The sequence below is a fragment of the Brachyistius frenatus genome, unplaced genomic scaffold (genome assembly GCF_029030835.1).
Source record: "Brachyistius frenatus isolate BFR_SWC_R1_liver_20210118 unplaced genomic scaffold, ASM2903083v1 Contig_55, whole genome shotgun sequence".
NCBI classification, from domain to species: domain Eukaryota; kingdom Metazoa; phylum Chordata; class Actinopteri; family Embiotocidae; genus Brachyistius; species Brachyistius frenatus.
In genome coordinates, this window is record NW_027210654.1 from 2,007,297 (window position 1) to 2,032,500 (window position 25,204).

The following is a 25,204-nucleotide window of genomic DNA, read 5'->3' on the forward strand; positions in this document are numbered from 1 at the left end:
CAATGATGGGGGGGTTTATCTTGGACCATGGGGGCTAAACATTGTACTATGTATTCTGCATATATCCTGTATACAACTAGTAATGTCACTATGCCAAAATATAACAGTAACATAATCTTATAGTGAAACTAAAAAAGTAACAAGCTCATTCATTATTTTTATGTGCCTATACAATGGAAAATTAAGCTTACCTTACTACTGCAATTCAAAACTCCCAATAAACTCAGTCACACTGACAGAGTTCCTTCAACTGTTATTTTGGTGAATGTGATATGCTTTTTCATGAATTTATCAAATTTAAAATTAGATTAAACAGGTTGTTTTACCATATGTGTGATATACCATATGAATCGAGGTGATAAATCACGATGTCCTCAGAATTTTGATGAAGATTAAGCAATTAATCAAGCGACTACAGCTAATGCTAGTGGCTTTGTGAGTTAAAGATAACATTAGCACGCTAACTCAGCTGCTGTGAAGCGAACATGCTGCTGTTTAGCAGGTAAAATATTTACCAAGGTCAATATCCTACTTTTGCTTGTTAGCATTCTAGCATTAGTCAATTATCATTCAACACAGATGTAGCAAAGGCTGATGGGAATATCATGAGCTTTGCAGATATTTTGTCTAAAATGGTAGGGAAACTATATCCTCTATATGAAAAAGATGAAAGCTCACTATTGGTCATCTGGATTCATCCTCTAGACACCATGAATGTTTGCACACATTTCACAGCTAGCAATCAAATAGATACTGAGATATTTCGATCGGGAACAAAGCGGTGAACCAATCTACAGACCGACATTACCATCCATGGAGGCCAGCAGCGTTAAATGTGAATGCATACTTCAGGTCACAACTTGGATTAAGTTTCAGGGGATGAAAGATGCTCACTGTATAAACCGACTAACAAGATGCATCACTGTTTAGTTATTTGTCATATTTCAACGTAACTTCACACAGATATCTCTATTGCACTTATTTTACTCTCTGATGCTCTGATGTTAAAACACAGTATCGACTTTCACATAAGAAAGACTGTGAAAGCTACAACTTGACGTCATGCAGACCAATAGCAATGTACTCATTCTGTATTCATTCAAATTGAAGTACAGCAGCTCATTATACATCTCACAGGGTGCTTGTGACTGGACAATAACCACTTATTTTGGATCACTATTGACATCATCTAACCATGTTACTTTTGTAACTCTTATCTGCAGACGAGGCTTCAACCCATGAAGTCAGCGGGTTTTATCCTTTAGGTACCACGTATAATGATTTCATTTCAATCTCAATCTGCAGCTGAAGAGATTGCTTCACTTCCTTTATTAGCACCGATGCAGGGCTGCAGAGATTCATCAGAGAACGAGAAAGTGAGTGAGAGTGTCTCCCCTATCTCTGGCATCACATTACCAGTCTTTCTTCTTCCTATCAGTAATGCATGACATCACACAACCTCTCTATCACACGGGTCATCCCACTACTCTCCCTCCTCTCCCTATCTGACTCCTCTGACTTACTCTCCTTTTGTCGCGCTATCGCTTCATCGGCATGGCACCTGCAGCATATATTCAAATGGTTGTAATGGCACACACAGCTGAATGAAGTATTTTAGGTGTAAGGAGCCTAATGGTTTCATATATCATCTCATCCTCCTTCTCTTACTCTGCTTTGCAATGGGAGGCTTTTCATGAGAAGGACCATTTCCCCCTCTGTGTCCATCCCGCAGAACTGCTGACTCTCAACTAATGATGTTCTCAACCCAACGTGTATTTTTATCCTATCCGCTGAACAGCTCGCAGAGAGCCCCACTCTTACTGAAAAGCACATTATATAGAGGAAATAACCGAAAAGGGATCTGTATGGCAAAAGATGTACCGTCCTGTACCCACAAGCATATGTAGGCACGACCTCACTCACACACACAGACACACAAACACATGTACAGAGTCTAGCTTTTCGTCTCAGCATGCCTGAGCTGTAATGAGAACAATAGCTGTGAGGAGTCTAGCTTCAGATCCTCTCAAAGTAGAATCACACCAACAACACTGCCATAACGTGTTTGGCAGAAAGGAGAGAAAACATAATCAAACACATATTGTCGCAAGGCAAAAACTAGCAAAAACAATGAGAAAGAATTACCGACTTATGGTGGTAAAACTCTGCCAAACAGTCAAGTTGCAGTTTACCTCCATGTCTGTCCAGACTCATAACATATATATATATTGTATATCACTCAACTGATGACCTGATTCTGATACAACACAAAGTTGTAGCCATGGCAATAGACATCACATCAAATGTAGATGTTGCGGCAACGAAGCGAAAAAAAAAATTATACAATGTGCATGCTTCAAACACAGCATAGAAGATTTTTACAATCACCACAGTTTCGAGGTAGAAACCCAACATTATTGTAATTAATTAATCTCACCAAAAGTGAAATATGGGCACAATTTCCCATTCTGTCTCTGAGTTATGGTGGTAAATAATTATCCAGACAATGTTTTTGTAAAATGGTTTGATGGTTCGGTTTTATCCTTTCAGACATTTGACATAATTCTTGAGTTGAATTCTTGAGTTAAAGCCACAAGAGTTTTGTGAGGTCACAGTGATCTTATCCTTCAACACCAAAATCAAATGAGTTCATCTTTTAGTCAAATTAAACGTTTGTGCCATGTTTGAAGAAATTCCCTCAAGGCATTCTTGATATATTGTGGACGGACGGACAACCCAAAAACACGATGCCTTCAGGTCTGGCTATAACCAGCGTGGGGAGCCGAAGACAAAATTGATGAGAAGCTGGTTACAGGAGTATTTTTCTTTTACCTAAATTCCGATATCAATAGCAATGCTATTTATGTATGTATTTTTATGCAAATACCCTGATTTTGGACAATGTCAACCTTGCTTTTGAGACATTATGTTGTTTTCATTCTTTGTTATGGTGGATGTCTCTAAATACAACACAGATGTTGTTGCATGCTGTGCTGATCTGAAGTGTCTTCTGACAACTTTGCAGTTTGTGATATTGTGCTGTAGAAACAAAATGGACTGTCTACACATACTATACACTGACTAATTTCTGTTTTCAACATAATAAAATATATGTTTTTGCTACATATATGGTACAGTGTTGACTGTATGTGCTGTGGAATTGAGTCAGAGTTCTTAATATCGTGTTTTAATGCAACTGAACCAAAACACACAAAGGCAAAACTGAAATCATGCCTTAAGTAGCCTATATGTAAATGGTTATATACAGATATACATTTTCATCCAGCAGAATTTTGCAGCTATAGCAATTTCAATCAAATAAAATTGGGAAAACAGTAAACCTTTTCTCTCCACTACCGTAGCTGCTAAATGTCATCCAATTACTTTTTTGTACTTGTGTGTAAAAATCCTAAACAATTCTCACCGGTTGGACGCTTGTGCAAATCCTCACCTGCACCCATCCTTTCTTAACTTATCCTCTCGTATGAAAGACTGCTGAAACAATGTACATATCATTTTATCTGTGAATGCCAGACATAAAAAGAGTGAAAGGCAATGCATATTTTTTGGTATACATGTAAGCATTTGTGGGAATATGTGGAGTAAAGTATTCTGAGACCCAATCAGCCTCAAGCATATAGCATGTATAAGTTATACTGCATGTAATGCACACACCACCATCATTACCCACTTGTACCTCCAGGGAAGACTCTAACAGTCAAAATAAAATAAAGGGAGAAGTAAAAAAAAAAAAAAAAAAAAAAAAATCCAAAATACATATTTCTTACAAGGCTGAATGTACAGCATTCTTTAAATTTAAATAATTCCATGTTATTTGCTCTTTCTGCAAAAATGTGCAAATAAAATGACCCATTGCATTCCTAAAGAGCACCCAGTCATTGTGACACAGAAAGTGTGTGTGTGTGTGTGTGTGTGTGTGTGTGTGTGTGTGTGTGTGTGTGTGTGTGTGTGTGTGTGTGTGTGTGTGTGTGTGTGTGTGTGTGTGTGTGTGTGTGTGTGTGTGTGCAGCCAAATGAGGAAGTTTAAGTCAGATCTAAGGCATTGGATTCCTCCATCACTTGCTTGTTATCAAGATGAGATGGCTATTTTGCCTCTTGTATGCATCATAGCAAAAATATTTCTCTAAAGTTGAAAATTAGCATATATGTGTGCAAGTAGGGACAGTTTTCATTTGATGTGGAAATGACTTGTTAAAGGCCTTGATCAGTGCCAGCGTGGCGGCAATCACAACAGAGATGATAACTCTGGGACTATTGTTTCTGTGCTTGTGCTTGCAGACCTGGCCCGGCCTTTCAGAGTGGGGATATGTCACTACATCTTGTCTTTTAACATTACACGTCTCAGCGACCTTTCTCCTGCAGCTTTGCTTTCCTTTTACTGTCAATGTTGCCCTGAAACTGTGCCGGAGAAGCTCGAGCATGACTATTTTCTCTCATAGCTGAGATCGTTATCACACGGAGACATTGACATTTCTCCATGTTGGAGAGGTCTCAATTTGTTGGAAGGCCAAACAGCTTTCAATATAAAGGCTGCATTTATTTGTAATGCAAGTGTTGCTCACATAATTATTTCATATTTATAGTTCATTTAGTCCAAATGGATACTACTTTACATTATGAATGCCTTCCATTGTTGCGACAAAAATATGTCACATCCATTTAAGGGGTTCTTACTGACAAGTACCATTTAACAGTGTAGTGCCAGACCTCTTACATATTGTGTCCTTTTTCAAAACAAGGACACAACCTTGGTGTAAGAGGAATGTGGCTCAAACCTCTTCAGCATGGAAACAATTCACAGCACTGATTATTCAACATAGATACAAGGAATCAGTGATACATGGAGGACAAAAATAAACAGACACTTAAAGTATATGTTTTCACCATAGACTGTACATAAAAGTGGACATAGCTTCAAAGTCTGAAAAATTAGGCCGATGCCTAAGTTCCTTATGCTGCAGTACCACCGAGTGTCGCTTGAGGTTGACTCCAAAATGTCAATGAATGAGTTATTTTTATTTTGATAGCTAAAACTGCTCCTTCTATTATATTTGTGGTGGTACATTGAAAAATAATCTCATCATTAATGAGATAATAATCTTCAAAAAGATGTGTTTTTGGAGGCGTGCTGTTTGATTGATAGGCAGTCAGGTTACGGCCTGGCGTAGATAGTATCGTTGGGTTTCCTTTCGAGTCAGTTCCCCTGCTTGCTCCCTCCCCAGCTCGTCCAAATATGGTCACTTCTGGCTCCAAACCTCTCCCAACTAGCAAAATGGCGCTGGGCAATATCTGGCCAGTCACAAACCAATGGGTGACATCAATGCTTGGTTGACACAAGCAAATGGAATGTAGACCTGTAAGTGTGTTAAGAGTAACTACACTGTATTCTGAATTATTGTTTCTGTTTGAATTCATTGTAAAAACAAGTATTGTGTCTCTCTCCTTTCCACCTCTTTCCTCTTATCAATTTCCCAGTATACCTTCTAAGTATGTAGTTTTGAAATCAACAAGAAATGTGAGCTGAAGCCCCAGTCAATTGGGCACTTGGCTTATAATGTGGCAGAAGTAGAGGGAAACGTAGGTGAGCTGGGGCAGTTTTATCAGTGCCTTAAACACAGACAAGAATAAGAATGAAAAGAAAATGGTAAAAAAGAGCTAAGTCATGCATATGGAAGCGGCTCCATTGCCTTCTGCCACTGCTTCATTTCACATTCACTGAGAATTCATCTCCTTATGAGCCATTCAAGTAGCCCTCCCTTTGCTGGGGAGGTGAATTCAAAGGGGCTCTACCCTCCTGCCGTTTTCTTAAGATCCCAGTGAAACTGCTCTGCAGTAGCTTCAAGGTGAATAGTACCCAGCACCTCCCAAACAGTCCTGTGGTTCAGCCTTTGTCAGCAGACTGCGCTCCACCCAGCGAAACCCCAGTCCTGCCCTAACACTGTTAAGACATTCCCCAGGCAGGAGAGCTTTCCCTCCCCTTAAACTCTCCTCAATAACCCCCCTTGGACACAGCAAACGTGGCATAATCTGATCGTTTTGAATCTTGCTGAACTTCTTTACTGTGCAGCTACAACACAGTGAGTGTGATTGGTCAAATACATTTTGAATATCTAGAAATAGATAAACCCAGACAGGGGCAGAGGCATTAAAAATGTGTATCTGACCAGAAAATCTTGACAGCCTAACGATGGTGGCAATAATGGAAAGTTGGCAGTGTAACTGACTTTTACAGGGATGATCAAATAAAATATATGCTATAGGGAATTTTGTTGTATCGACTTGCGCATTTATTTTATTTTTACACCTTCAGTTTGTATACTTGTGAAGAAAAGCCTTTTAGTTTTCTTTTCAATTTTTACACAGCTTCCTAGGACAGCAAGGTGTGATAAAAACAGAGGAGTGGTTTTGTTCCCTCGATTTTCTGAACAGACTTTCACTTTTATGCCTCTCAAAGCTTAGACCTTAAAGCATTAGCTCCTCTTAGAAACACCCACTGGGAGAAGAGGTTGTTAATCCACCGGTCCCATCCACATCTGCTGCATCTAGCTTCAAAAACTTTAAGAATTCTATATCAGTGAAATTAAGCCGTGGAAGCAGGCTGTCAAGAAGGAAGCACAGCTGCCAAATGTGTTTCATGCTATCGCCACAACCCTCCGAGAGATCCGGTATGACCAACTGGGAATAGAGGAGAGTTTTCTGCTGAAAAGCATATTTCATTCTGTAAAATGAAACCAAAACTTCAAGCCATCAAAGCCAAAAAAAAAAAAACCTCCCCCATAACCCTTAAACAAGATCAGAGCTTTCCACAGACATTGTGTGACCAGGCTAGTAGGTGGCTCTGGGGATGGCAATGTTACTCTGTCCTAGTTGGGCAGCCCAACACTTTGGTCCATAAATCGTTAAACTTTCAGATGTATGGCTGTCATGTTATCAGAAATTTGGTAGTTCCCAATGAAAATCAACCACCACTACTTAAACAGTACACCAAAACAAGAATACCAATCAAATGAATGTATTTGAACCGGCGACCTGTCCAAAGTGTAGCTACGCTGCCTTCGCCCAAAGTCAGGTGGGTAAGGATAACAACAGCCTGAGTTCTGCTTTGTGTTTAATTAACAAATGTCAGCATGCTAACATGCTACACTTAGATCAAAAACACAGTAAGTATAATAACTGGTAATGACTACGTGTTATCATTGTCACTGTGAACATGGTAACATTTTACAATTAGCCTTTAGCTCAAAACACTTTTAAATAATTTAAAACAACAACAGACCGCATATTTATACAGTTTATATTGTCCATAACATAAGCACAATGAAGTGAAGATGGTATTAGGATTGAAGTGCCATTCTAAAATATATATTGTCTGAAATAATTGATGCTCTGAGCATATATCTGTATCTCAACCATCAAAAACATAAGACTTGAGGCTAGTACCGCTCCCAAACTGATGGACATGTCTTTTAATACAGATACTACAGCTAAATCTAAGTTAGCAGTGTAATCGTAAATGCATTTGTGCCAAATTGTCTGGAACAGGATTTGTTTTAGCTCCGTGAATAATTGGTTTCAATATTGCATAACCCATGAGCTAAATAATTACAGTGATATTAGGTTAATATAGCTACTCTATTATGATCCCAATAGATAATCTAGCTGCTTGCTAAAACAAGAATAATGCCCATCCTTCACTCAAAACTTTACATTAATGGTCATTTTAACTCAGCATAGTTCTTCATGTAGTCCATGTCTCAGTAGCCAGCCCTAAATCTTGAAATGGAAATGTGCATGCTTTGGTGGTCTAATTTGTAGTTATAGAGCCAGTGTTAGTGATTTAAAAAGCCTAACTACAAAGCCTTATCAGCATGAATGTCCCAGAAATGGTAAATTATTTAAAAAATATGTTAATGTGCTCTTCGGCAAATACAACTTGTCTTGGAATATTGGATTGTGCTTTGTGTGGATTTCTTTTTACCGTTTCTAATCCTAGAGTCACTGATCTGAAATGTTCCTCATTACATCAAAAGAAAAGAAGCCCTTGGAATGTCAAAGAAGATATAAATAGATGGTCTTTGGAGGGAGAGAGATTGAACGAGCGATGGAAGGTGAAAAAGAGTGGGGGAGTTAAAAGTAAAGAGGAGATAGAAAATGATAGAAAAGATTTCTCATTCAGCTGGCCGTCTGGCAAGATAAAACATAATCCTGCTTCTGAAAGGTGCTGAAAGAGTCACAAAGGCTCTCCCTGGTGTATCGTGGTTAAAAACATCCCACCTTCCCCCTCTCAAACGTATAATTCAATATTCTTTTGTCTGGCACTCAAACTACAGTCAGGAGAGCTGGTGGAAAAGTCGCCTTACCTGTCTGCTACTAACTCTTCTTTTGTAATGTTTTACATTTCTTCCTTATGGTGCAATCAGACCTGAACTATGTCATCAACAGGACAGCTATGAGCAAATACTGTACAGGTATTTCATTCTTCTCTTTAAAAGAAAAGATTGTTATATCTGTGTGCAAAGACATGTTTGAAAAAAAAAAACAACACAACCATGTAGAGCTTTTACTGAAAGGTGGTTCTACGACATCACGTGATAATATGCAGAGAAAAACACATCACTAATTGAAATGTGACATTTGATATACTTTCACTAATAATAACCCTATTACACGATTACACGAGTGTTGAAATACATATCTGCCAATTTTCAGATTTTACTTTGTATCGATATGCAGATGATTTTAAAGTCCATCAACAAATGACTGAATGTGAAATCAATCAAGGTTTCAACTACAGCATACATGTTTATACCAGGGATGCGCTGAGGCTGGATCATGGCATCACCATCCTGATTGATCATCATATCTAAAAATAACCTGATCAAATGATGATTCTTTCGTTACTCCTCTCTACTGTTTTGTTCACTTCAGTCTGTTTGTGTTGCAAAGCTGCTCTCCTTCTCGACAGTCATGCCCCAAAGTACAAGATCATTTTACACACAGTTAAAACTAAAGTGTGGACATTTAAAAAAATGATTTGGATATACACCTGGGTTGGCAAAAAAAACAGATGTATTGTGTGTTGCACTGAATTAAGTTCTATTTAATGTCATGTATAGGTTATAGTTTCAGTATGGACTGAACAGCTGTGAAATTTAGGTTAATATAACTGATTTGTCTTTACCCGATCAATATCCATTATCAGGACCGGATCATGAAAATTCATGGAAAAGTGTTCAAAGTTAAACCCAATTGTACCGATAAATGTCTCCCTGCAGAATGCTGTCATATGCTGAATAATAAACATATTGTTCCTTCTGATAGTTCAAGAAAAGATTGATCTGAAACAATAGCTGCAACTTACTGAGTGTTTAGTGAGTCACAAACTTGAACAAGGACAATAACTTTTAGCTATCATAGGACTGATAAGAAATTGTGTTTTCATTTTTAGATGACCTCTCACTCTTAGCAATGACTATTTACTTTTGTACCTCCCTCAGGACAGATTCAAATAACCTAGGGGCCCATTTCAGTCCATTTCCAGTCCTTTGTGGTCAGTGTCAGCCATTTTCAGAGACAATACTGGGAGTGTTTCTGTCTCCAGTTTCCACAGCTGAAAGTGGAGCTGCCGGGTGCTGAGGAAAAGTGCATAAGGGGTTGTGCCATATGCCAGAGCAGGCGGCGGACAGGCTGAATTAGCAGCGGTAATGCCTGAGGCTCAGCAACAGGGCACTCACTGTTTAATCAGGTTATCTGGGAGTACGGGCACAGCAGTGTGTCTGCAGGGGCTTAAGGGGGGTTTCTGGGAGGACAGCAGGATGGTGACACAACCCCCAGAGTTGAATGATTCTAACCTGAAAGAGGGCTTTAGAACAGGAAAAATAAATGTTAATACACTACCATAAAATAGGCATCAAAGAAGTTTCCTTTTTATCAGTCCATTTGAAGTTCACTCACATTTGAAGCTGCATTTGGAAAACAAATTATACAAACTAAGCAGTTGTTTACGAAAACAAACAGATGAAAAATGAACATACATGTTGTTACTGTATGTATGACACAGGAACAGTGTGTTGCAAACAGTTAACCAGACAATTATGAGTGTGAAATAACAAATTATAGACCACGGGCATTATCAGTGAAGTGCAATGGTGTGTGACCCTGTGGCTTGAAAGCATTGCGGTTACATTCCTTAAAGGTAAGCGCTATTATGGCGGCTGGAGGTTTGTTTGCTCGGAGAGTAGGTGGTATTGGTGTGTTGGTGGTGTGTACATGAGTGTGTGTGTGTGTGTGTGTGTGTGTGTGTGTGTGTGTGTGTGTGTGTGTGTGTGTGTGTGTGTGTGTGTGTGTGTGTGTGTGTGTGTGTGTGTGTGTGTGTGTGTGTGTGTGTGTGTGTGTGTGAGAGTCCTTTATCTCTTGCCCACATACAGGGACTGAGTGCACATCAGGTCTGTTTTCCTATGTGCAGGGCAGCGTATCCTGCTCTCCAAAGCCCAGGAAATTACAGTCCAGCCAAGCAGAAAACAGGAGTGGGATTTGAACAACAGGCTTCACCTGTCTCAAGCCTCGGGCTCATAAAGTTACTGTAAATGAGGAAGGCCTTAGATTTGCTGTATTTTTAACAGCAGTGTATGCTGCTGTATGTATGTGAACATTTTGGTATAAACATGCGATACATATTATTCAACAATAGCTACAGAGGCACAATACCCACACTGGAAGCATCATGTGAACGGTGCTTTCAGATATACACCTTTCCTGCATGGTAGCTACAGGAAATTGTTGTTTCTGACTGTTTCCATGGAATTGAACAACATATCAAACATGTATCGCATAAAAAAGGCTTGAAGTTTCAGCTCTATTTTCTTTTTTCTCCATCAAGTTAACATTATCTTTGTAATCTACTCACAAACCGCGTATTTCTTGTTTTCATGGTCTTAATCTCTTCATCCTCGCTCTTTTTATAGTCAGGTAGTGTACTAAATGATTACTGCCATAAATACAAAACTTCCTATAACAAGTCCAACTTGACAACATAATTCACTACTTCCGTCCCTTAAATTTTACCCATAGAAGTGTTTCCTCAATTAACGCCCCTGATTAGGATGAGGCACAAAAAACTGTTTGTGAAAGAGAGGTTAAAATGATGGATTGAACCATGTTAGGTGTTAAAAGTTAACTACTTTCTTAAATCTTTGCAATACGTGTTGTCCCAACTCTTGGTTGGAAATGGGAAACACTAAACCCACTGTTGTAACCATCCACTCGACCAACGTCCTTGTAATAAGAAAAAACTAACAGACATAATCTGATTTGTGTCTCGTCTCCAGAACACCAGATAGTCATTAGGCTGCTTAACTTTAAAACATAAACGTAGGTCGTAAGAAGCTGCTTGAACAAAAGAACTGTGCGGTCGTATTTTTGCAGGAACAAAGTCTCCCTTCCCATCAAATGTGACTGTTCCAAGTCAAGTGTTGCCTAAGTCACATTAAAACCTTGGGAGGATGTAACATAATACACACTGACCCAGACCCACATCACTGTGTTAGTCTGAAACGGGAAATACTTCAAAGTATTTTTTATGGCACTGGAAACAATGAATTATTGGTCATTCAAACACAATATGCAAGTAAAATCAATTAAGTCCGACAGAACGGCTGGCAGGGGCATTCAATTATAGATAATGAGATAAGGCTGTCATGTAGTTCCAACTGCTTTAACTGTTTAACAAATAGCAGTCTGTTGCTTTAAACACGTTTCAGCACTTTTTTAAAGTTTAACCTCAAAACATTTTACCTGCCAATTGACTTCATTCTCCCAAAAAGACTTGACAGCAACTAAAAACATTGCCTTGTTGGATTGTAATATCAGGTTAGGAACTGTGGACTGTACAATATATATGAAATGACATTAGTATCTATAAGCACTTGCATAAAGATGAGCAAGATACCTAAACACGATTTGCACAAAGACCAACATTCACGAGTAGGAGTGCAGCAAATATGCATACAAACGCACAAAGTACCAAGGTCAAATATTTGGACTTTCACCAAGTCACAGTTTTTCCACCTCAGCAACATGACGGATTAATCAGAAATCCTCTCTCCCTGACACCTTGGCAGAAGAAAACAACCACAGCGGAGCAGGTTTAAGCCAAAATGACAGATAGAAAGGGGAGCAGAAACTGTAAAATTTGATTAAACAACAAAACCATGTAGACATCCGTGAGATTTGCACCTTGTGCTGCAAGGTATATGGATCAAATCCTGAAAAGTCACCACATTAGCAAATTGCAGGAATTATGTGTGCAATATGTCTGGAAAAAGGAAACGCCTAAAGCAATTTATTGCTTTCACTGCTAAGAATATTAATGCACATCCAACAGAACCTGCCCCGAAATGCTTTAACTAGCATCTTCGTACTCTACGTGTTTTATGTCTAAAGAGGGGATTCGTATGTATTATTAGATTCTTAATATATAGCAAACTGGGGGAAACAGTGGGAATTACAAGCAGTGGGAAAATACATTTCAGGAACTTTAAGGGATTGAGGAGAAAACCAACAAGCTGTCAGGAGATCCTTTGCTCCCTCATCAAACTATTCACTCATATATAGTAACATAGATGCGCCTATTAGTGGTGAAACACTAGATGTGAAACATATGAATAACTGACAGTCTTCTTGGCATGTGCCATGAAATGCGTGGATCATCATTGTGTCACTTCCGTGCCTCAAATGCGCAAATTGTATCAATGCAAATATTATTCATGTATGTTTGAATATAATGTAGAATATGTGCAGTGTTTCCCAGAGGTGGACAGCCTTGGCGCAGCTAAGAAAATAACTATCAGTTACTGGTTGTAACTGGAGTTCTATGAGTACATTTGAATTGTATTTATTTCAGGAGGGGGTGTGTGTGTAGAAGACTACTTGCTGTGATGGTGGTGGTCGTCTCCTGAGCTTAAGCAACCAAGCTCAGGGGACTTACACATATGATTCATCTGTCGGCATTGTAAGCATAGTTTTTATTCCTTTACTGCTGCCTACAAAATAATAATAAATACAAAAAAACTGATATAAACGTAAAACTGATGTACTATAAAGAGAGTCAGAGTCAGAAGCCACAGCCAGAGTCATTCTCATAGGAGTGATCTGTCAAAGACTGCCACCGTTTGATGCGTGATCTACAAAAAATAGGTAAATATAGGTAAAAATGTTCTGCTTTATTTTTAGAGTTTGACAACCAAACAAAACTGTTTTGAGGGAACAGCTTTGTAGAGTTTTTGAAAGCTGAGATATTTCAAAATCTAAATTTCAAAACAGCTGTCACTTCACGGTTTTGCATTTCTAGACTAGAGATAGGTCCATATAGTTTTTTGTCATTTTTTTTTTTTTTTAGAGACCCTTCCTTTGTCGCTGTACTCTGGCTTGACAGACACTATATAGGGAGCAGAGTATGGTGCCTTTTAGATCTGCTGTCAAAGGACATCATAAGGGAGGATGCCACTTTCTACTACAAGGCACAGGCTTCTACACTGGACTCAGAGGCACACAGCGAAAAGCAGCCAAACCAAACATCAAATATTAGGATACCTTATTTTTTAATCAGAGTATTTTTCTTTCATTTAATGATTAGTTATAAGTCTCAGCAGAATCAAAGTTTTAGGTTTAGACATGGTTTTTATTTGTTATACAACTAATTCTTCAGGCAGCAAAGAGCTTTCTATTTGTGGAAATCACAAAGAAACACAAGTTAAACATAACGTCCACTGCACTGGTTGTAGCCGTATGCTTTTTGTCCACCTCAAATTTCAGCATCTCCAAGGTAAGCACGTACAAAGGACTCACCACACTTATTGTTGCGTTGACCTGTATTACTGAGGGTCATCCCTCTACCTGTGTAAACAAGACAGATATTTATTGCTTCACATTCTACCCTTCCTCTGTTCTAAGCCAATTAGAGTTCTTCCCCGCCACTCTCGACCCGACCTGAGCTTGTCATAACCGCGGTGATCAACCCCGCGCTCCTTCCCGCGCCCCTCTCCCTTCCTCTCCGTTTTCCATCTCATTAACATTCATTTTCACCCTAATTGAGCTTAATAAGAAAATAATGTTTGACATTAAATCCTTGTGAACATGTGGCACAGTTGATCGCTGAGTCTGTTTGTTCTTCCAGAGCAAATGTTTCACTTTGTCAGGGGTTTGTTTGTTTGCCTTTGCTTGGCTCTGTGGTTCCTAATAATAGCCTACTTAAAATTCCCAGTTTCCATCTCTTTTCAGCTGACCCTCCGCTGTTGTTGTGCTGAAGTTAGACTTCCTAAAATGTGTTTCCCAAGTTTTGCTTAGTTGGCTTTTACTTGCAACAGTTCCTGCATCCATAAATTTCAAGCTCAGCCTCAAAATCTGACCACTACATTTACAATATACCAAGTCAGTCATCTTTATTAATTAACATTTTTTTCAAAGCCAGTGGCAATATTATTTTGATATGAATGACCTTGTGAGGCGGCAGAGCTTCCTTTTTTTTTTTTTGCCTGTAGTGATCAATCATCATCACACTGTAAAACAGGGGGGAGAGAGAAAGAAGGGAGTGAAAGGAAGTTGAAGGTTTGTTCAATACAACCTTGGCTGTCTTTACAACACCACATTCATTGTTTTGCTGGATACTGACAATGATACTTAAGAAGGAGTCCACACTTTAAACATATCGGGCAGTAGGCTGGGTAGAGTCTTAAGCAGAGGTTTCGTATTAACTAGCAGCTGCACGGACATGAGATAAACGTCTAACCCTGGATGTGAGGAGCTGCACTTTGAGGAGAGATTATTTATATCCATAACGACATCCAATGTTTATCCAAAAGAAGCGCTGCTCGAGGGAACACAATGTTGTTCTATCGTTTCTCTTGATGAATAATTAACTTGAGCAAAAAAAAAAATCATGAATTGGAGATATACATCAAGACCATCTAACACATTCATGTCTCAGTGTGACTAATCAGTGCAATTTTTATAGAACAGACATTAACGTATAAGACTGCAGAGAATATTTTCCTGCTATGTTGATCAGTTTTTTTTCTGATTGTAAAGAAAAAAAAAACTATATTTTTAAGCCTGCCCATATTTTGCCACAGGTTCTTTTTTTGTGGGAAGCAGAAAGACAAATCTGACATATTATAATATCATGGGGATTTTTTTTTTTTAGCAAACAGTCAGCTACCAAGACACCAAGGATATGCTGCTGTATTTCAAATGGTTAACTTATTTACTAACACTCACTATTTTGAGTGCAGTGCACTACAAGTACCAGGATGGGGAACTCAAAACCGTCTAAAAAAGAAGTATGAAATGTTGGACACTCTAAAGGGTCGCTATCTTAGCTTGGGTGGAAGCGGCGGGAACACCAATGTGAAGAATTTTCAAATTAAGGCGTCTGAGGAAGCTGCAGTTGTTCCTGAACATCGCACAAAAGTGTTTATTTTTCACTTCTGCTGCTGGACAGAATCAATCAGGGTGTTTATTGAGTGTTAAACAGAGGGTACAAAAACACGCTCATTTCTGGGTGAAATAATGACAACTGCAGATATGTTGGTGGATGCTGTGGCTATTTCGGGTCAGTGCAAATCGGCAGCGTGCGGTTTGAGACAACACCACGCTGTCAAAATTCGAGTTCTACAATAGTAGTCCTGACATGTAAGAGCAGTATTTGTTGGTGTACTAATGGCAGGATGTCATTTGGAACGGAGTTTATTTTGAGTTGCGTTTGACCGGATAATTCTCTCCATTTAGTCCTAACAAATGCCTCACTGCGTTCACCAGCTAGTTGTTGAAGTTGGTTGCTGTTTCGTCCTTCACAGATAAACCAGAACATATTTTTAGAGCTCAAAACAACCAGCAGCCGTGGCTGAAAATCAAGGCTGATCTGAGTGGGGGAAAATTAAATGAAAATGACCAAAACAATGAGTTCAAAATTGATGAAATTCTCCGAAGCGTGGAAAGAAACAGCAAAGTCTTGTTATAATTCTGTGTGACTTTCTTATTATGAGCAACCCTTTTCACATGCAATGTGAAGCAATGTTAATATAAAACAGTTTTAACAGATATATATCTAACGTATAAAAAAGGCCTTCCATTCCTTGGCTTCACTTTAATGCTTTTGGAGTAATGGTGATTTTAATCTACCTCTGAATATTTCATGTTTCATTCCCACACAAGCCATTAGCTACAATGGCAAAGGAGACACCCATAATGAATGCTACGAGGACAGCCTGTGAGGGCCACTGGGCACCATAAAAGGGATACAGTCCTCACTTTGCACACAGTGTTGGACCGCTGATAAAAGAGACTAAGCTGAATTTGATGGGAGACCCTTGTTCTGAGTTTAGACTGGGACACAGACTTTACTATCTGCTTGTGATAAGATGAGGGGGATATCATGCTAGCCTGGCTGGGAAACGGACGAGGGCAGGAGAAATAAAAGTACAGAGAGAATGTGAAGCCTGTACGTACAAGCACAAATACAGTATGTGCATAGACAGATAAACCAGTTTGCCTTCAGGGATTATGATCATCAGGTTGGAAATAATTATTATTAATGATGTCGTAGACATGATGAATGGAATAATTGATATTGGCAGCTGATTAGTTCCAAACTTCTGAAAATGATGGCATGCTGTACTGGCTGAGTTTTATTTGACTATGTTGGAAATATATAACTTTCGACAGAAGCTTTTAATTAAATCTCTGAGCTTGACGTATTTTACTTGACTAAATATTATTTTAAATCACGGAGGATTGTTGTTAGTTGTTGATAAAAGCTGAATTCATCAAAGCTTCTTGCTACCGTTTCTGATTGACAGGCTCAATATATGTTCTTCTGGCTCTGTTCAAACCACAGCCATCACGAGAAGTTACATGTTTTCAAATCAATGGGGGACTTCTATGAAATCTTTCATGAAAAATTTAAAAATAAAATGCATCTATGAGAGGCACAAAAAAAAAAAGCCAAGAGGAAGATGGATTAATCACTCAAAGATGAAAGTAAATGTGGGTTCAGAAGAAGAGGGAAGAAAAGGGATTCAAAGTTGAATCTATTACTTTTGGACAGGTGGTGTCGTCAAGAATATCAAAATCTGTAGCTTGCTGCTTTGATGGATCACTCTTATCTTGTAGTCATATACTAGTTCATGAAAACGCAACAAACAAACAAACAGTCTAAAATAATACTAATTATTTAACAATATTGTAATGCTAAGTGCAGTGACATGTATGTTTGGCTTGTCTTTGTGCATTTAGGGTTATGGTAATTTCAAAGCTCTCCCCAAGGTTCTCCTACTTTCCTATAATTTCATATTTCTGTCTTCCTTTATCTTCTTTTCTCTCTCCATCTTTTCCTCTGATTGGATTCAGTTCAGTCACTGTGTAATTAAATATCTCTATGCTGAGCTAACGTTTTCTGTGCTCCACACAGTAAAATCTTTACGGAGAAGGTCCCCAAACCCTTATTCTCTGCTCCTCTCTCTTCTTCGCTGTCCTCTTTTCCAATTCCGTCTCTGTCGTCTTCCCCCAGAGCTTTACATACCAACTTTTTGTTATAGCCAACAAGGACCCAAAAACTTTATTTCACTGAGCTGTCACAATACTTTGAGGATGTAAGCAAAAAAAAACCCAAAAAAACACTATTACAGTGTACAACAAAGCAGACTAAGTCCCTGTGCAATAGCACTTACATGTTAAATGATTAAAATTTTTATAAGCTCTCAATAATTTAATTATTTCTAAATTCAAAAGTATGAACTATGAAAAACAAATACCTTAGAAGGAGTGCATTGAAAATAAAATCTTCAAAGTAGAAACCAACTGTGACAAGTGAATACACCCCTGATCACTGACGCGTTAGAAAACCTGTGGTCACTGAAACAAAACGGAGTTATTAAAGTACCTGTGAACAACAAAAGGTTTTCAATATTGGACCTATGGCCCGTTTCTATCTGCATGGCTACATCATGGCTCCACATGGAAAAAGAATTGCCAGAGGAATTTAAAAACCTTAAAAATGCAAGTTTTCTTAAGAACATGAAAACAGGCCTGATGGATATTGGGAGCACATTCTTTGGGAGGATGAGACCAAGATAAGATTAATGAATTATGAAGTAAAAGATTTGAATCTCAGTAATAAAAGGTGTACTGACTTTTGTTGCATTGAGGTTTTTACTGCTGGGCCTGTATTTTTAACAAAGTAAATCTGAACTGTTAGATTTTAATGTTACTTCAGAGCAAATACTCTTTAACTTGGGAGTAAAGTCATTTCTGTGAGGTGATACATTTTTCAATCATTTCACATCTAAGTGATACTGCACACGGGTGGAATCACTTCTGCTGTTGACTGTAGATAAGCACAGTTGCTTTGAAGGTGTGCGCGCGTTTGTGTGGCTATCTTTATGTGTGTCAATAATCTTTGCTTTATAAATTAACAATGCTGACGGAGTCAAAACAGTATCTCTAACATCTCAAAATGTTGCAGAGCAACAACCAGAAAAAGGCACAAAATATAATGTAGCTTAAATAAGTGACTGCAGGAAGAAGTCTGTTAAGAATATAGACAGTTATTACCTTCAAAGGACCAACCAGAAACCAATCAATAATAATCTCAATGTTTATCAGGATGCCAATATGATGTCACAGCATGACACAAAATGCCATTACAGTCCCTACAGACACATAATCCACATACAATTTATATAAATCCCAGAATGGATGCACTCAACTCAAATCTGACTTGATGTCTAGTCAGAATTAGTATAATAAGTTCCATTCACTGTGCTAATTAAATTGTAGTTTCAATTCAGCAGATGTCTTGAGAACATGTATACATTTTACAGTTGGATTTATTCTCTGTGCTACTTTTATTCAATTATTCATCATTTTATGCATTCATACTCATCCCGATAAGGCAGTTGACTCTGTTCAGAGCAGAAAAATGGCTGCAGCTCCGGCTCGAAATGCACATGAGACAAAACAACCTTGGCCTCACTCGTGTTATTTTGCTGCCACGTTACGGCTTTCAGCAGCGGTACCAGCTAATATAAAAGAGCCCGCAGCACAGACTGCAGCGAGCTCTTGATGTGAACACTGCTCCGAGGTCAGTGCATCAGACAACTGCTAATAAAGTTTAATACTCTGCACGTGCAGTTCAAAAACGACTTCAGAAGTACTACTCCTCCATCTGTCTGTCTAAATGTAAATATTGGAGATAATGGTGGGCATCTTTGAACTGTGTTTACCATCATGGCGGCCTACTGAAGATGAAGCGAAAGAAGTAGAGAGCAAATAATACTTGCAAAATTTTAAAAAAGACTACTTCTCTGTTATGTGGACATCACTGATACAAGGTTTCTACCACAGACGGTCTTCCTCAGGAATATCTTGGTATTATGCAAGCTATAAATGCTTCACAAAAGTGTTGATATGCTCTGCTTTATTCAGCTGAATGATGCAGATCTTACTAGTTTGGTTCTCTGAGACTGATTTGACCATTTCTATCAGTACATACAGCAATTAAGTCAAAGTTTAAAGACACTGCAATATGTTCAAACAGTTTTTGTTCCTTTTATAACATAATAGGTCCATGTATATCAGATTTGCTCTTTAATATCAAAGTCGCAGCATAAAATTGGAGACAACAAGCAAAGAATCTGATTGAAAACATCTTCATAGATTTGACTTTGATGTTTTTGTGAACAGACGAGGAACAGCGTCCCAGTGTGTCTTTATGTCGCTGGTAGGGTTGCAACGGCATGAAAATGTCATGGTATGATGACCATCTCCAAAAATATCACAGTATTATGTCATTTTCTCATTATTATTACTATTATTAGTAATAGGAGGAGGAAAGTAGCGTCGCAGCGCAGGTGAGCATGTCTTTTCGATAATTACTTTTTTCAATACCGGTAATACGCCCTTTCAGGACTTCAGCACATTTGTTCAGGATAGTGTGATGTGATTTCTAATCACAAACTGACCATAAATAAAGGTGTCTGTTCACCTGAGGAAGACCGCCACGGTTGACATGATGTGAGCCATATTTACGTCAAATAAAAGAAGTGGTGAAAACTCCGGTAATATTCCGGTACTACCGCTCAAGTTTTTTTTTTTTCCGCAAATACTTTACTCGAGCAGCTCTGATGACTACCGTCCTTTCTTGTGTACCTGAGTGACTGTTTTCACACACACACAAAAAAAAAGCACTTTTCCTGGATTAGAGTTTTTGGCTCCTCTATTCACCTCTCGCACTGATCAGCCAGCAGAATTGAAAACAACTGTGTGGGCGTGCAGAGCCTTCAACAGCACAACCTCTATCACCTATTGACCACTCAGACCTGTCCCCTGTTAGTTACTTTTGGCACCCTTGTCAAGACATCTGTTTCACATGGAGCACCTTGTTGCAGAAAGCAGACAGAGACAGATGTGGGTGGAGCGGGGTGTCACATCCTTACAATAAACAGGTTTTTATTGGTTGTGTTTATAATGTTTAAATCTTTGCATTTCTGTATGTTATGGGTCTATGGCATGCCTGCGGGTTTGTTTTCTGCTATACTAAACATCTTGTTTAGAGTTTGCTTCTTTATGGAACCACTGTAGTTGATGAATTGCTAAAGGCAGCAATAGTTAAAGATGAACAAAACAATTTCACAACAAGAAATGGAAAGGAGTTAAAGAGGATCCAAGCTATTTACATGCGCAGCTAGCATATATACATATGTTTGAATTAGTTTTATAACCAAATCAGTAACACAAGATCTGTAATCAAGTTATTATCTTGGTTGGTTTTAGAGGGAGACAGACTATAAATTAGTGTGTGCTTGCTCCCTCCCTCCACCCCCCCACTCCTCCCAGACAGTAAGAAATACAGCTACTATGTCATCATTTCCTTCCATTTTCAGGGTAACATATTGTTCATGTTGCATCTCATACTATATCATGTTATGTGGGTTTTTTTGTGGACCACGTAGGGAAAATCAGTTACTGGGTGCTTGTAAACAACCTGAATCCGACCGTAACCGCTAAAAGCCAATGCCTGCTTCCACCATGCGTGCAACTGAGCGGTGGGGGACAAAAGAGATGTGGTGAATATGTCATTTGCATGTTTTTCCCTCTCAGCCTTTCTCTCTGTACCCTCTCCTGCTCGCTCTCCTCTGACATCTGTTGGTATTTAAAGAGAGAATTATTTCGGAGTTATTTTTTTTTTCTTCACAAAATCCAGTTAGCTTATCAACAGCTTGCACCCTGCTGAACCCCCTCACTTATGTCTGATTTGGGAAAAACAATATAAGATGAATTAACTGGCTTTAAAAGTATACTTTTCTCTGCCCCCCCACCCCCACCCCATCCCCTCCTCTTTTTTTTTTTTTTCTTCTCTTCTAAGGAGGGAAAAACCTTTTGTTAGGCAGACAACCCCAAGGGCACAAAACCCTGTGAGCACCTCAAACAGGCTCTAATGTTCTCTAAAAACAGAAGAAACAAACAACTTCTGATAGCATCAAACACAAAGTCCATCCCTTTCCAAATACCGCTGCCAATATTTGTTAAACTGGGTTGCAAAGTCAAAGGGCTCCTTTCACCAACCAATCCATAATCTTTTATTTCCATATGCCACTATGATGAACAAATGCAAAATTTGAAAGAGATTTATCAAAGTACCTTTTCTTTGTACTCCACAATTCTCATGAATAACTTGAAGGAGTTGAAAAGGAAATAATCCGTGGGCAAAACAGGACTTCGATATAAAGAGACAATGACAAGGAAGACAGTAAATGTGTCAAGGAATGAAAGGGACAAAGTGTGGCCAGGTGGACAGACAGGAGAGGAGAGAACACATACACAAACACAATAACCACCGGATCTCACACAGGCCAACACACACACACACGCTGACCTGGTAGGAGTCAATGGCCTCGCGGTCCAGTGAGCGGCTGACTGACACGTCTCCTGTGTCTTTGTCAATGGTAAAGAGACCTTTGGGATCATGGTCAGCGCCGGGGCCTGTCAGTTGGAAGCTGCGGTTCCTTGAATTCTCTGTTGAAATCAACTGACGACACACACACACACACACACACACATCAACAACTGGAACAATTACAAGCTTTTCCCATTTAATTTAGACTCAGACTATTTCCTGACACTAAGACTTTTGCCAATTACTGCTTTTTTCGTTTTATTGAAATTTGTTGAGATACATTTTGAGCAAAAGGAGCTCACTGTGCCTTGAATGGTGATGCAAATCCCTGATAACTACCAATTAAATTTTTTATATCAGACAAGACTTTGATTTGATTTCATCAGTTGGTAAATTCAACTCGTGTAAAGTAAGAAAGTTGGCATCATCTCCCTGAGCATCAGAGGCCTGCTGTGACCACAAGCTCGAGCACGGCACAGGATTTATTTTAGATAAAGAAACTGGAGCAGTTAAATAAATATAAAACTCAATTCCCCAATAATCTAGTACAAATGCTATGTAGATCATTTTTTTTGCTGTTGGGGCATTGTAGGAGGGTTTTGAACCAGACACTCTGAAAACGGCCTCGTGCAGTATGTGATGTTTTTTAGGAGGGCTGCCAAGTTAGTTGGCTGACAATTACATGCTCTCATGCAGGAATGATCTGACCCCGGAACTTTTTGGATAGATGCACTCACATGAGACTGCCAGAGCCAACAGCATCCACGGGTCCCAGCAGCAGCAGGAACATGCGGGTTTAAAAAGGAGACAAAAACAAAGCACATTAGAGTCATACATCACAGCCAAAACAGCAAAAAGAGCCAAAGACCTTGAGTTCTGGGAACATGTTAGAGAGACAAATGGTAAAATAATGAATCACAATTGCCCAAACCTGGTGTGTAAACAAACTCTACAAAGGTTTGTGATTATAACACAGGGCACACAAACAGATAATTTACAGTCCAGTTAAACAGTCATTGATTTGCTGCAAAGCAAAAGATGGTTGAGTGGATTAAGAACAAAAGGTGCCTGCTTGGAAACGGGTTTATAGCTGGAGCCAGGAGCCAAATATTAAACATCCAGACAGGAGTGGTATCAATTTTCTTCTTTACAAAATGTCAAATCATTTTTAATTGAACAAAACAACATCAGTTGTTTGTTATTATGAGGATCACAGACCTCTAAAAGTGTTTTTAAAATGAAGATTCCCCCTCAGAGTTGTACATTGCAGTCAGTGGATTAGAGTGCTGACTTGGAGCCTCAAGGATTTGGTGTTCCTTCACTGTTTGACCTCATCTAAAAGTGAAATGCTTTAAGTATTTTAAATGTTTAATATGTATTAAACAAACTTTGAATACAAAGAACAAACCTATTTTGATACGTTTAGATAAGAGACCACGTTAATACAACTGTCCCTCTGTACTGACTAACAACAGTCCCCTTATACTCATATCAATAATAAATACAACATTTTCAAATAGTAGTAATGATTCGTTAACAAGACTATTAAACCTACTTGGTGGAATGAATTACATGTCCAGAATTTAGAATAACTTTGGTCGAGCAATTTCAGTCATATTCACAAATGCTACGTTTGTGCGTTGAGCAGACATAAGCTCCTTTCCCACAGGAAAAGGTACGACTCTATACGACTCGCTTTTTTGGCTTACATTGGGTAAAGGTTGTGGATAGTACCAGCTAACTGCCAAGTGAGCTGATCTGATGCTCCAAGGTGACATGAAAACACCGCAGACCACTGAGTGGTCAGAGAGAACCATCATTATCACTTATTCACTGCATACATGAGGCGGGACATCCTGCACAGACCCGCCATTGTTCAATAGCCAAACAAATGGAGAGACTTTTTTTTTTTTTTTTTTCTCACTGGATTACTCCTTTAATGGTAACCTGAAAAACAACACTGTGTTTTTCAGTGTTTGTGTTTGTGGAGGTAATATTTGAATACATCACCCGCCAACATATCTGTTCGATTTGTGTGGTCATTTGACCTAAATATGAAAACTTTTAGTGTACTTTGTTTCATACACACAATAAACATACGGATGGCTTCTGCCCAACAACAGTAGGGTGCTTTGTGAAAAATAAACACTTTTGTGTGGACGTATACAGCGTGTGTTTGTATAGTGCATGGTGTCACAACAGCTGCAGATTTCTCGTCCGTCACAGTTAGAAAATAGGTTTGCAGTCGCTCCCTTTCCACTACGTTAGGAATGACGGAGACCGTTGTGGGTGAGAAGTGTCCAGTGTTCCATTCTCATTTTGCTGAGTACACTATCCGGGCACTTGCAATGCAGCGCATGGTTCAATACTCGACCGCGTGAACACACTGCTTCCCTCACAAAAAAAGCAAGTCTGAGTACGTAAGTATGAAATTTGAGACACTGCTGAGGAATGGTACAACAAGCAAGTGGAGTCAAGTTGGCATTGGCAGTGAAACAGGGGCTATTGTTTGATTCAATTTAACATTTCACTGAAAGTTACATTCACCAAACATATTGCTAAATTTGTGATGAATGCCAAAAGGATGAAGCCAACCCCTGCTACAGGTACAGTATGTTTTATGGCTTAAAGTGCTGATTTCTTGGTATGTTTGACACCATGTCTGAGACCCTAGATACATAATACAATCAGACTATCAAACAATTATTTTCTATATATGTCTGGTAAAGTTCAAAACAATCCCAGTGGATATTTGCTCATTATTGCCAACGTTTGTTTTTATCAATGTGTAAAAGTAAAGAAACACACTGTGTTAAGATTTGACTTTGAGACCTGAATAATACCCCAGTGGTTGAAAGAATTCAATTATGGATGAAAGATAAAGCTGCAAGATATGACTGTTTGGCAGCCTTTTATACAACACCCAACAACAAACAAAATGAGATATTGAAGTCAGGAAAATATATCAGTATCTCTGACAGGTGTTTTTCTGTTTGTTTGTTTGTTTGTTTGTTTGTTTGTGCTGTTGTCTGGCTCTTTGTTTTTTTTTAGCCTTTATGAACATTTTAATGAAAAGAAAAATTCAAGTTTAGAGTCATCGCTCAAAACTGATAATTAAGTTTTTATCAAGTCTAACTCCCAGTGTTTTCTATACTCACATAAACACACGGGGTTGTCACTAGTTTCAACCCCCCTTTGAGCCTCAGCACTGCTGCTGAGAGTCAAGGATCTAAAC

The 25,204-nt window shown here is 38.8% G+C and overlaps 1 protein-coding gene across 1 annotated transcript in view; it reads right to left on the reverse strand.

Annotated features, from left to right (window-relative positions):
* The window catches only part of cdh13 (cadherin 13, H-cadherin (heart)), a 315,876-nt gene that overhangs the window by 148,075 nt on the left and 142,597 nt on the right, over positions 1 to 25,204 (reverse strand). Inside the window, exon 6 of the mRNA XM_069705349.1 lies at positions 21,949 to 22,101. Coding sequence (XP_069561450.1) covers positions 21,949 to 22,101 — 153 coding nt within the window. The remainder of the gene's footprint in view (positions 1 to 21,948; positions 22,102 to 25,204) is intronic.